Source organism: Juglans regia, chromosome 4 (assembly GCF_001411555.2).
Source record: "Juglans regia cultivar Chandler chromosome 4, Walnut 2.0, whole genome shotgun sequence".
Taxonomy (NCBI): domain Eukaryota; kingdom Viridiplantae; phylum Streptophyta; class Magnoliopsida; order Fagales; family Juglandaceae; genus Juglans; species Juglans regia.
This window is the reverse complement of record NC_049904.1, coordinates 14,644,649-14,657,647: the sequence shown is the minus strand read 5'-3', so window position 1 is coordinate 14,657,647 and position 12,999 is coordinate 14,644,649. Positions and strand designations below refer to the sequence as shown.

General features: G+C 34.5%; 2 protein-coding genes across 2 annotated transcripts; one reads left to right on the top strand and one right to left on the bottom strand.

Annotated features, from left to right (window-relative positions):
* Positions 1-1,771: 1,771 nt before the first annotated feature.
* LOC109017893 (phosphopantothenoylcysteine decarboxylase subunit VHS3-like) lies at positions 1,772-4,035 on the top strand. Its single transcript, XM_035689021.1, has 3 exons — positions 1,772-2,642; positions 2,782-3,026; positions 3,637-4,035. Exon 1 carries the CDS (start codon positions 2,076-2,078, stop codon positions 2,586-2,588), a length of 513 nt encoding a protein of 170 aa, XP_035544914.1. The 5' UTR covers positions 1,772-2,075; the 3' UTR covers positions 2,589-2,642; positions 2,782-3,026; positions 3,637-4,035.
* Positions 4,036-6,664: 2,629 nt separating this feature from the next.
* Positions 6,665-12,999, bottom strand: LOC108984242 (universal stress protein PHOS32-like). Its single transcript, XM_035689020.1, has 2 exons — positions 12,111-12,999; positions 6,665-6,989 (listed from the first exon to the last, which is right to left on the bottom strand). Exons 1-2 carry the CDS (start codon positions 12,781-12,783, stop codon positions 6,970-6,972), a joined length of 693 nt encoding a protein of 230 aa, XP_035544913.1. The 5' UTR covers positions 12,784-12,999; the 3' UTR covers positions 6,665-6,969.

Sequence of the window (12,999 nt, the reverse complement as noted above, 5' to 3'; positions counted from 1 at the left end):
AGAGGTTCGGTCCAAACCGGTCTAAAGTTTGTAGATCCCAAGACCGGACCGAATTTCATCAGTCCACATATTTTGGGACCGAGACCGACCAGTCCAGAATTCGGTCTTGTCCAATTAGTTTTGCCGGTCTAGACCGAATTATTTACATCCCTACATCTATCTTCTCCCAGGCGTGGAGGAAAGGGAAGCTACTCTCTTGAACCCTTAGCAAGGATTGCCTACAATCTGGGAAGGAGATTTCAGGAGACCATGGTCTCTCAACTACATGGTATCATTTCAATGTTGCCATCAGTGCTTCGGTACATCTCATCTCATCTCATTTTTACTTTAATTATGGACAATATTGCAGCAGCCTATTGGAACTAACAACGAAAAATAAATTTCAAAGACAAATTGTAGGAGATGCGTAGAAGGGTGGCTGAAGAAAGCCTAGGAGCATCCAACTTATGAGTCTGGATGGGAATAAAGATTACAAAGGGATTGGATTGGATTGGACCGGACCCTCCAATAGGCAATACCCGCCCCATCTCCATGTCAATTAAGGTTGTAAAGCAACCCCTTCAGTTGGCCAATAAAGTAAGTACCTTGGCCTCCTCCCATGGTCTTCCTCGGCAGGTTTTTGTTTTTTGTTTTTTTATTTTTCAACCATGCTGTTAGGTTTAGTTTGTTTTCACAGTTTATCTCAATTCATTTTATTTAATTATTATAATTTTTTTAAATTTTTATATAAAATATAATAAGTAATTTAATTTTTTTAAATTTCAATTTAATTTTTTTAAATTTTAAAATAAAAATAATATTAAAAATATATATTCTAATAATATTTTTTTTAATTTTTAATTTTTAATTTTTATCTCAATTAATCTCATCTCATTTCAATAAACGAGGCATCATCTTGACAATAAATTAATTCGCTTATGATATCACAATAGGCACCACAAACAAAGTTTGGCAGAAATTTGGTGTGCACGGAATCAATCTACAACAAAATAATAGGAAAAATACATTAAAATAATAAAAAAATAAGGGATTAAAGATTTAAATGATTCGACAGATATAATATATAAACAAAACTCCAAAAAGTCTGTCCTCGTAGCTTTGGCAATTTTATCCAAGTCGAAAATTTTATTAAAGTTGAGATTTAGGCTTTAGTCAAAGTCACTGAAGAGGTTAATTCACGTTAAATTATTTATTTAAAAATAATAATATAATATAATATTAAATATTTTAATAATAATTTTTTTATATTTTACAAATATACTTTAAATATTAATTAATAATTTAATTTTTATTTAAAATTATTATTGCTTAACTATTTTTTTCGTCAACTTAATTATCCAATAGTACCTATTAAAAATATTTTTAGAATAAAATATTATTTTAGAGATGAATAGTAGCCGATCAAATTTAGAGAAATAGATAGATTTATTGTAGTTCAAAAGTGGAACCTTGAAATTTTGATTACTCTGATACAGATCACTTTTGAGCTATTTAGTCAAAATTTGACTAGCTACGGACATTTCATGGATTAAACACAACAATAAGAAATTAACCATAAGTTGTAATAATACAATACTGAATTGAAATTTATTTTCATTTTAATTATCGTTGTATCATAAGCTGTATAAAATTCTTGACGCGACGTGACATTATGTTCTTATGGAATAAGAAAATATCCAAACTGTAATCATGCACCCGACCAAGAAATTTATATTTATATATCCTGGGAGCCCATACAAAGAGCAAAGCCCATGTGAGTGAGCCTCTGAAAACAAAAACTGAGAGTATCCCGAAGAGAGAGTACAAGACATACTCAAGAGAATCTCCTTTTTTATTCATTTGTTACAGCATCATTAAAGTTTACGATTCATTAGAGAAAGTATAAAATGCCTATCAGTGCCTGGATTTAAGTATAAACAGTAGCAAGTTGTCCAGCACCAGTTTGACGATTACAAAAAAATAATCATTTTTTTTTATAGTAACAACAGGTCAGAGAAAGAAAAGCAGGCCAGGGAATAAGCATAAGATGTGATCAGAGGTTCAAGATCTGGTACCATTTCTTTGAGATTGAGAAAATGAAGAAGTGCGATCTCTGTGACTCTCCAGCCAATATTTACTGCGACTCTGATCAGGCTAGCCTTTGTTGGAACTGTGATGCTCAGGTTCATGGTGCAAACTTCCTGGTGGCTAAGCATTCCAGAACCCTTCTTTGCCATGTTTGTCAGTCTTTTACGCCCTGGAATGGCTCCGGCCCCAAGCTTGGTCCTACCATTTCTGCCTGTGAAAGTTGCGTCAATAGCAATGCTCAAAACGAGGCAGGAAATGAAGGAAACAACCGTGATAATGATCATGGCGATGCTGGTGGTGGTGGTGGTGATGATGATCGACCCCATAGAGAAGCTAACACTGAGGAAGATGACGATGACGATGATCACGATGATGACGACGACGACGACGACGATCATGGTCATAGGGATGAGGATCAAGGAGGTGTTTATGAAGACGATGAAGAAAATCAAGTAGTCCCATTATCTTCTACGCCGCCTCCCCCAGCCTCAAGTTCTGCCACGAGAAGAGGGCTTTCCTGATACAAGAACCCCATTTTCATGGGAGAGTACCAGTTAGAATGCAGAGTTTTAAAAGTATGTGTATATATATATATATATATATATATATATATATCTTCTCTTCTCTTCTTAAGATTTGTTTCCTTGTTTCGGTTATTTTGTTCTAGTTTATACATGATTTCTTGTTCCTTTTCCTGAGCTTTTCTTTTTGCAGATAATATTAATCTCTGGACAGATGCAGTATTCAAAAGTAGAATGATCAAAGGATGCCGGTTCTCTCAGCTAAGCCTTAGAATCGCAAAAGAACTGTGACAAAGCAGATTTGGGAATGCTGAAGCAAGGAAAGACAAAGAGGAGGAGGGTTCCTGAAGATATAAAAGCATGGTTGCCAAGACTGGATGTTTCATTTCTTGATGGCTTTTTTTACCTGCCTCGTCTAGCCCTTCAACCTGATTTCAGGTAAATTTCTATTTTTCTTTTTCGTTTTCATTTATTTTCAAATAATGATTGAGGTCTTGGAATTTCTCTTATTATGCTCAGTATAATGTCAACTGGGGTTGGGTCATACAAGTATTTACTCATTCATTTGGTCTATGGATTGTAATGTGTTGAACAGAGCAGTTTTTGGTTTTCTTTGCTTCTTTCTGTAGCTTAATTTTCAAAAGAGAAATGTTATGTATAAGTTCTAAATAGACAAGTCTTGTACAAGTTTTTTGTAAAAAAATAAGTCTCACTAATAAAAAATAGTTTTTTTTACACTGTTTTTAGGTGGGATCCACTTTTTTACAAATACTTGTATGAGACTTGTCTATTTAGAACTTGTACAAATCATTTATCTTTTCAAAATGTTATCACTATAACAGAAATATTATTATTATTATTTTTTTTTTTCTGGGCCACTAGACAAATTTGTCGGCATCATACTTCTTGGAGTGTAAATCTTATCATATTAAAAAATAATTATTTTTTTTATGTGAGTCTCGTATTTATTCATTTTTTTCAAAATGATTGTATGACGCTTGTACACTTAACTATTATTTCTTTAATTCATTTCCCTCAATTTGTGCAGGCAACCTTTACTCCCTTCAATTGAGTCAATGACCCACACAAACCAGATAACAAAACTCAAACTCTATAAGGAGGGTATATTAGAGTTTTGTTGTTCCACTGCTTTTTCAAAATCATTTGGCAGAGAATAAGCAGAGTCTGCACAGATGGGTGCAGGCATATTGTTTTCACCCTTTTACATGTAAAAAGTGAAAGAGTTTTAATTGGAAATTAGGCTATTGGGTTTTTCTTTTTAATTTTCCGAGTATTTAAACTAGTGATTCACTGTGCAGACGAAGTGTATGGCATGAAGGGAAGTTCATCATACTAGGGTTAAAATTTTAGTTATTTCTAAGAAAACACTTGGTGATCTTGTATTGGAGGGTATGGTGTCTTAAACAAATGTATTGGAATTGTAGTTTTAAATAAGATCGTTGCTGAGTTTTAGCAAATATCTCTTTTAAGTTTGTATCAATGCTCAATTGAGATAAAACAGACTCATAAAGTGAACCCTACAACATAAAAAGAAATACTTTATCTACAAAAGAATTATATTAAAATAAATCTACAAATTGACATAGTTTGATGCAGTACGTCAAATTGTAAAGTTACTTTTAGTGTAAAGTGAATCCACCGGATCACGTAAAGCCATATGAATTTGTAAGTTTATTTTTATATAATTTTTTTATGTTTGTAGTAGTTCTGCTTTATATATCTTCATCTCGTTTAGAACCCTCAAATCCGGAGAAAAAAAAAATATTAGTTATTTATCATATGCACAATCAATGCATATAATTTAGGTAGATCTACAGTCTAATAAAAGTAGATTGTAAGTAGGATGATAGAGGGAGACAAATATTACAATTATAAGATAAACTAAGACTAGAAATGGGGTCAAGCTTTGAGACATATCCACTTGCCCACCATAAATCCTGGCTTAGTATTTTAATCGACAGATGATTAAGGATCTTAGAGAGAATTACTAATGTTCTCAGAAAAAAAAAATAGAGAGAAATAGAACCAATTAAGAAAGGAGTCGAGATTGTGTTTGTGGTGGAAAATGGTTGCTTGTAGAGGGAGACAGTTTTGTGTGGCTGTGGTGTCTCTATCCCTTTGAAACTTTCCCCGCCATTGAAGATGTTTGATATTCTGATTTCCTTTGATTGTGCTTTGGATTCTTTTTTTTTTTCTTTTTTTTCTTTTCTCCCCCACCAACTGTTTGTCCTTCGATCTGTGTATGCGACAGCCACAAAGGGAATTATTATTATTCTTCATGTACATAGCCTTTTGTAACTTGAAACGACAGCCACTTCTTCCTCAATTCTCTTTATGGAAATTGTTACAAGACGTAAAAGGAAATTCTTTTTCATCAGTCCAACGTGGGTTCTATTCAGTTTGGTTGATAGAGAAAGTGAAATGCCTCATCTTTTATCTTAAATTTATGGGCTCTCTCTCTGGATGTCACTTAAAACCCATCACATCAATCAATGCGACTGAGAATGATGAACTCTTGAGACGAAAAATGCACATATGGGGCACTGGCGTCACCTGGATTTATTCTTTTTGTATGTTTATCGTCTAAGCAAGCATGTAGAATTCTATGACAAAGTGAGCTAAAATTTGGTTGATAGAATCCTCCCTCCTCAAACTCTCCTCAGCCTCTCTCTCTCCGACCTCCTCAAGCTTTCTCTCTCTTTAACCTCTCCCTCTCTCTCCTCAAGCTCTCCTCGGCCTCTCTCTCCGACCTCTCTCTCCTTAAGCTCTCTTCAAATTTGGTTTTATAACATGTCAAAGAGAAGAGAAGAAAAATAAAATAAAACCTCACATGTCAAGTGTGGAGTGTAGGATCAGCAACAGATGCTTATCCATAGAGTTTTTCAAATAAAATACAGCCCAAGAATATAAAAACAAGAATAGGCCACTCAACGTGATGCCAAACATTGAATCCTTCACTCTGTGTTTAAACCAAATACCTAATTTGGCTGGTTTAAAAATTATGTGACATTTCAAAATGTGTTGTCTTTACGAGGTTCATATATCACCTAAATAACCGTGAACACGTTTCCTTTGTCATCATTCATGCTTTTGAATGATTGCTAATAGAAAAATTCTATTCTTAAGTCTCATACACCACACACCAATCTTTTTATGATTTCTTTAATTTTATTCTCTTACCAAATGTGTAGCATATGGATTATGAGTTGAATAATTCAATTATTTTAAGAATAATAAAACCAAAATAAACTTTAAAAAAATTTAAAAAAATAAAAAAAATTTGGTGTGTGGTGTATGAGCTTATGAATAGCAATGCTCAACCTGAAAATCATTATAAAAAAAAATAGAAACGATTTCTTCTCTGTATTGTTTTCTATTATGCTTTACTTTTCCAACTTTTTTGAGGTAGGTCTCAGCTGATTATAGTGGGAAACTCCTGCTACTAACATTTACCTTTTCTTTCACTAGGCTCCTAACAAAGCCCAACCAAACCAAAGAAGAGCAAAGAACAGTCAAAAATCAACAGAACGATTTCGACATTATTTATAGCAAATCATGTCAGTTCGTAAATTTATTTTCTGTAAAGTCTTTATCTAAACCTAGCATTTGATCTCTTATTGAATAAAGATGTCATCACGAGAATATAAAGTGGCTTGGTAATAGCTAGCATGGAGTGTGAATAGAGTTTAGATTCAGCTTCAACATATGAAAGGTGGAAACAAAGGCCACTGAAGCAATCTCAGAAGAGTTCTTATACTTACAAAGTCAGTGTGTAAAAATACAGCTTCCACATCAGTAATGTGTTTAGTATGTCAATAAGCAGACTAAAAATAAATTTTTCAGATGGAACCTTCAAATGAATATTGTACACTGCTGTAGGCTCACATATGGCTTCTAAAATTTTAAGGTGTAAAATTAAATCATGAACTCTTTTAGCTCCTTGGAGAAACATGCTCCCTTGTGCTTTCTTTACTTATAAAAAACAGCTGTAAGAAACTATTATTTCGTGAAATAGCATCACTTGTTAACAGAAGGAATTCTCAGCCCTTTTTAAATAAAATAAAAAATAAGCATTTTATAATGATAGGCATATATCCAATTTATATCCTCTTCTTGATGTTATAAAGCCAAAGCATGAGGTTGCAAACCGAAGAAAAAGGACTCCACAGAAAATTTTACATGGCAGGAAAATAGTGCAGCCTATCATATTTAAATACCTAAAAATATAAACAAGAGTTCATTTGTCATCCATTCCAAACTTCATAGATATATAAAGGAGCGAAAGAGGGGCAAATGCGAGACCAGTACCAAACAGAGTTTTTGAAGAGTCAAACATCCTTTGACGATCCCCACCATCTATTCACGAGGCTTTGTCCACGTCTACAAGTCAAGAAAACCAGGTTTCAAGACCAACATTCACATATAGCAGAGAAATAACGACATGAATTGCATAAAAAATATATAATGTGACCCAGACTACAGGCTATCAAACATGTGTCAAATTTCTTAGGTCAAGAGTTGCAGGGTGATAACTCCCCCCCAACCTCTTCTTTTTTTGATAAATGAGTCAGATGATCAGGGACATAAATGAAATGTTCCAACATAAAATAACTATGACCTCTACAATCGAGAAATAAAATAAAAATTAATTATGACCTGAAGTGAACTGCCTAATGACTATAAAAGGCAACAATTTGCTCTGCCATCTTTAACAGCCACTTTATATACCATAGAGCACAGGCAACCAGTCAATCAGCCGGTTCAATAACCGTGCACAAAGCCAATGTCCTAGCCACTGCTTTTACTAAAATACATTAAGAGCTTGTCACAACCCCAGGAAAACTCAAAGCCTCATTTGGGACTATAGTCCAAACAGACTAAGTAAAGATTATACAATTTGGAATTATAAACCGCAGAACTTTTCATTCTCAAGCAATGCAAGGATCCCATTCATAACCCTCATATACTCAAATCCGAAGTAAAAGAGACCTCCTTAAGAATGGCATCAAACTTTAACTAGTAAAATACTTCATATACAAAAATTTGCCATATAATCTATCCGTCTGGATGAAAACCAGTTGATGCTGCTTCCGTATGGAGGAACCCCAGCACTGAAAGCTACAATGTCAGCACTGTGAAAACAACCTTTTCTAAACTGAAGCTCGTACTGTACAAAGTGTACAAAATCCTAGATTCTATCATTAGTACACATCAGCAATCTCTTGTTCTTTATTCTATATGTACTTATCAAAAAAAATTATGTTCAACTTTTACAGTAAAATCTCCCTGCAAATATAATGCTAGACCTATCTACTGAGGCCCTATCCTCTTATTAATAAAATACATTACAGACTCCTAACCGAACGCTCCTACTCTAGCTACTACTACCTTGCATGCAATCCATATCCCTGCAAGTCCCTTCTGCAGCTACCCACATGCGCTCTTTGTAATACTCCCCCTTAACAGGATCCTTTTACCCATAACTCAATGGGCACAGCTTACATCCTCAGTTCATGATCTTCTCCAATGATGAATGCCATTTTCCTGTTCCTGGAGCAAGAAAACAGAAACCTATTTCTAGCTTTCTATCGAACTATCTGAGCCTCTCTTTGGAAAGAATAACAATAGATTGTCCCAAAAGCATAAATCACTATTCTGTGCCAGTGCCTCAAGGGTGCTATTCAGCTACACCAAAATCTTTTTTCCAGAAATATTTATACTCCACTAAGCACATCTTCCATCTTCTCTTATCTCCAATATGGCATAACTGGCTCTCAAGCTTGGGAACTGCTGCAAGTATATCGACTGTAGTGAAGTTCCAACCATAATATCTAATCTTAGGGGTAATTACACTTTGCAATTCCAAACTAAGACCCAATAGCAATGTGGACTCCAACTACGAAACAAATTACAATGTGCACCATAAAAAACTACTAAAATTTTGTAATGCACACCTTCCATTAAGATCTAACTCTTAATATTACATCACCAAGCATACTTTTCATCCATCTCAATGCCAAATTGAATTAGTACATGGTTCTTAAATAACAAACTCTCATGCGATCAACAGAATTTGGAAAGATTTTAAATAAAGCATTTAGAAATTTTCCTAAAATGGGCCTTTATTGATATCTACAAAGATATGGCAAGATCAGGGATAGAGATAAACAAGACTACTCTAAGCTTGAATCGACTCATATTAGATCTTAGAAACTCTTATAACTTCATGTCTAGTATTTTTTATAATATTGATATTAATCTTATAATGATAACATTTTAATTTTTTTTTATAAGTAATAATAACATTTTCAATTATTTAAAAGATAATAGAAAATCAGATTGCTACTATGATGCATGTTGCTAGTAAGATACATAGTACATAAATCTATATATTGTATTATATAAATATAATATATGTATACATATATGAACTATAAAGGCATTTATGCAAATTCAAAATGAGTTTTTCAAAATCAAAGTTATAAGATATAAAATCAATAATCTATCTTGTCAAGATTTCATCAACAAGAACTGATTTGAATAATAATCGAGTTTTTCATGAATATAAAATAAAACTCAATGACAAGCTCTTGTTCGACTCTCATTCGAATAAAATCAAACAAATAGTGTTTGACTATCAACTACTCACTCGAATTCGACTCGTTTATACCATGTGATACATGCAAATATATAAATTTATATATATATATATATATGGATTTCTTTGTGTGTGTGCCTGCATCCATTAATTATTACAATAACTTAACATGAGCAAAAGGTGATGAATTCAAGCCTAAAAGGTAAATAGGTCAATTCAATTAACAAGAAACAATATGGGAAACTTTTTTTTATCAGTAAACCAGAATTTTAGTAATGATATTGATAGGCATAGCCCCAGGACATATACAAGAGCGACATCAAAGTATGAGTGTCTAGCAATACAAGGAAGTCATGGATATTCAATCCAAAAAATTGTGTAACTTAAAGCCCCCAAAGTCAAATGGGCTTACCCCAAAAAGATTAAATTGGATGCTGGATGTATTTAAACGAAGATAGCATTTAGAACCCAAAAGCAAACAAACCGTATTCGTATTTGAAACATTGAACTTAGAGTTACGTCACAAGGGAAATTGAACAAGAAAAGAGAAGGAAGGAAACATGGTCTCTAATCTTACCATTATGTGCTTCTAAGAATTCAAAGGCCCAGTGGAGGAACCAGAACTTTGACTTGGAACACAGGGGGGGGTATCAATCTATACGATGACAACTATGCTTGCATACATGTGTATGTGTATGTTTATATTATACACTTTGTTGTTTATAATTATAAAAAATACATTCTAGATGCAATTGCATTTCATATTCCTTCAATTTATAACAAACATTTTTTATCAAACTCAATAATTGGTCACATTAAAATTTTTAGTTAAAATAAAATACGAAATCCCACTGTATATTTTTGTTCATGTATTTTTCATTAACTAAAAGATTGATTCATTGATTGAAGAAACTTAGGAGAGAATATGCAAACGTTTAAAGGTTTAAAAAAACACTTTATTTATTTATTTTTAAATGAGGATTTTTATAAAAGAAATATTTTTTTATAAGTGATTATTAAAGAAATATATATGAATGCATATAGATATATAAATTCATAATTTAGCAACCAAATTTTGAGTTTTTTGACTCATATCTTCAAGTTCTTAAATTTTTGGAGGCATATTTTTGGATTTTTTAGATATGTATACTCATTTTTATATTTTGGAGGCAAAATTCAAGGACTTAAAGAAAATATAGACAGTTTTTTTCATACTTTTAAGAAGACTCAAGAATTTTAGATGGGGTTAGAAGAAAATTTCCATATGTTTGAAAGATTTCAAGAAGTTTTCAAATTTTTTGGGATCAATATTATTTTTTACCAAATTTTATTTCAATTTGAATAATAATTATTAATTATTTTTTGGGAGGGTGGGGGATCATGGCCCCCTCTGGTTCTGCCAATGCAAAGGCCTCTTTAAAAATGCACTAACCCATATACCGTGCCCATTAAAATACAGTAATCCAGATGACACAACAACCTAATGTAAAACTGTTAAAAGTGCCCTCAAACAGTAAGTAACTGAACTCTCTGTAATAAAGGGCATCATCATGTTTCTCGTTCGAAATGAAACACCTCGCTTAAATGGCTGTAATAATAGAAGATCCGGAACTGTTAAAAATAAATATGGCATCTGAACCTGAAGGATAGATTCAGTGAAAATTGAATCCATAAGGCATAAGTTACATGTAAACAAGGAACAAGGGGAGAAAAAAATTAAGCCTTCATCCATATTATGATGCCATTCAAAAAAAAAGGAAAAAAGGAACACATATCAGGTCAGGTGTCAGACAAATATGGCACAGTCCAGAGCATTTGACAAAAGACATTGAAACAGTTAAAGTGATGCAAAAAAGAAAATTGAACCAGATCCTCAATATATGGGTGCCGTGATGTTTCACTCAGAAATAGCACACTTCAACAAAAACAACTGCAAAGAAAGACTATTTATAACTTTGACACCGATATACTTCAAAAATTTTGTTTGATAATAACTGAGACACTTTAAAAACAAAACGATCACCTGTAATATCCTTGATGGATAAAAAATAATGAATAATAAGTTTAATATAAATTACAAAGAACAAGATGCTGATGAGGTGGAGATAAATACTAGTTGGGTCCCTCACAGTGGATGTGTATGTGTTAAAATGAAAGGGTATTTCAAGTAAAAGGAGTACAAAATGCATTCCTTGCCCAAAACTTGTAAGGTTTAACACGAAAGAATTCTATAGTAAGATTGCTTTTGTAAAAAGGTCAGTGAACACACTGAATCATGGAGTTTGAATTGCTAGTAGTCCTGAATGGGTTGCTGGTACCAGAGAAATATAACCGCAAGGAAAATAAGAAAACATACAAAGCATGGGGGGAATAAAATCAATAAACAATATCAAGATTAAATGCGAATCAACAATGCACCATGTACAAGCAACATTAACAGGAGGAAAGCTGACCTTGCGCTTGAAATAAGATATAAAACCAAAGGATATGTGCTAAAAAAAAATTGATCGGTAAGGATATGTGTTAAAAAAAAAACAAAAAAACTTTGATCGGTAAGGAGCTGTGTTAAAAAATAATAATCACAAAAGCTACTTTTTTCCTGTGCAACTGAGACGATGAGAAGATAACTTAACGAAAGAGATGAAAGATAAAGCATAATTACCACAATCTAGGACGATATTTGGCATCAGGATGATCGCACATTAAATGAAAAATAAAAATGAATTTTCGATCCCTAATAGAGAAAATTATTTAGATTTTCCCCCGAACAGGATCAAACTATCATCTTCTAGTTACTTCATAAAACAAAACAAAACAGACTGTCAAAACAATTTTCTATCAAAAACTAAAATCTCAAGGGAAAAAAGGAAGGAACCATTAAATTATGAACTAAATAAAATTACCAGTTTGCTTATCCAATGCATCATGGTACTCCTGCTCATCCTCCACACCAGCCTTTGCTACGACAACAGGATTTGTGTCGGGGCCATCCTTCTCTTCGGGGAAGCGAACGACGACGACGGGACAGACGCAGTGGTGCACACAGTAATCGCTGACGCTGCCAAGGCGGCCCTTGGAGGGGCGGCGAGAGGCGCCGAACCCTCGGCTGCCCATGATAACGGTGCTGAGGCCAAGGCGCTCGACCTCAAGGCAGAGGCGCTCCTTCATGTCGTGGTCCTTCACGATGTGGATCTTGAAGGGAATTTGTGAGTCGACGAGGGGCTGAGCAAGGTCATTGGCCTTGGTGGAGGTGAAGGCGTCGAAGTCGTGCTCGAGCTTCTGGTGGGAAAGCTCATCGTCGGCGAGGTCGTGGACGGAAAGGTCGATGGCACCCCAGTCGGCGCCGTATAGGACGCTGGTGGGACGGACGTGGAGGAGGATGACAGCGTCACCGGGGCGGAGGTAGTTCTGGACAGCCCATTTGACGGCGAAGGCGCTCTCGTCACTGAGATCCACGGCAATCCCGATCTTGCGTTGGGCTCCGGAGGTGGGGGTCCCGCTCATGGGGAATCTCGGCGACGAAGGTTGCACGGTAATTGCCGTCGCCGTATCTGTAGGGTGTTTCGGAGAAGTCATAGGTTGTTGTTGTTGTCGTCGTCTCTGTTCTGATGCTCAGAGGGTGAGAGCCGTAAGCTGCGTGGGAGGGAATAATGTGAGTGAGGAAGACGAATATTTTGGAGGGTACTGTTGAAGGAAGGTTCTTCTGACCACTCACGCGTGTGTATGTCTGTCTGTCTTTCTGCGTGGTGAGGTGAAAAAATTTAACTTTTTTGCTCCAATTTTTGCTTTGAT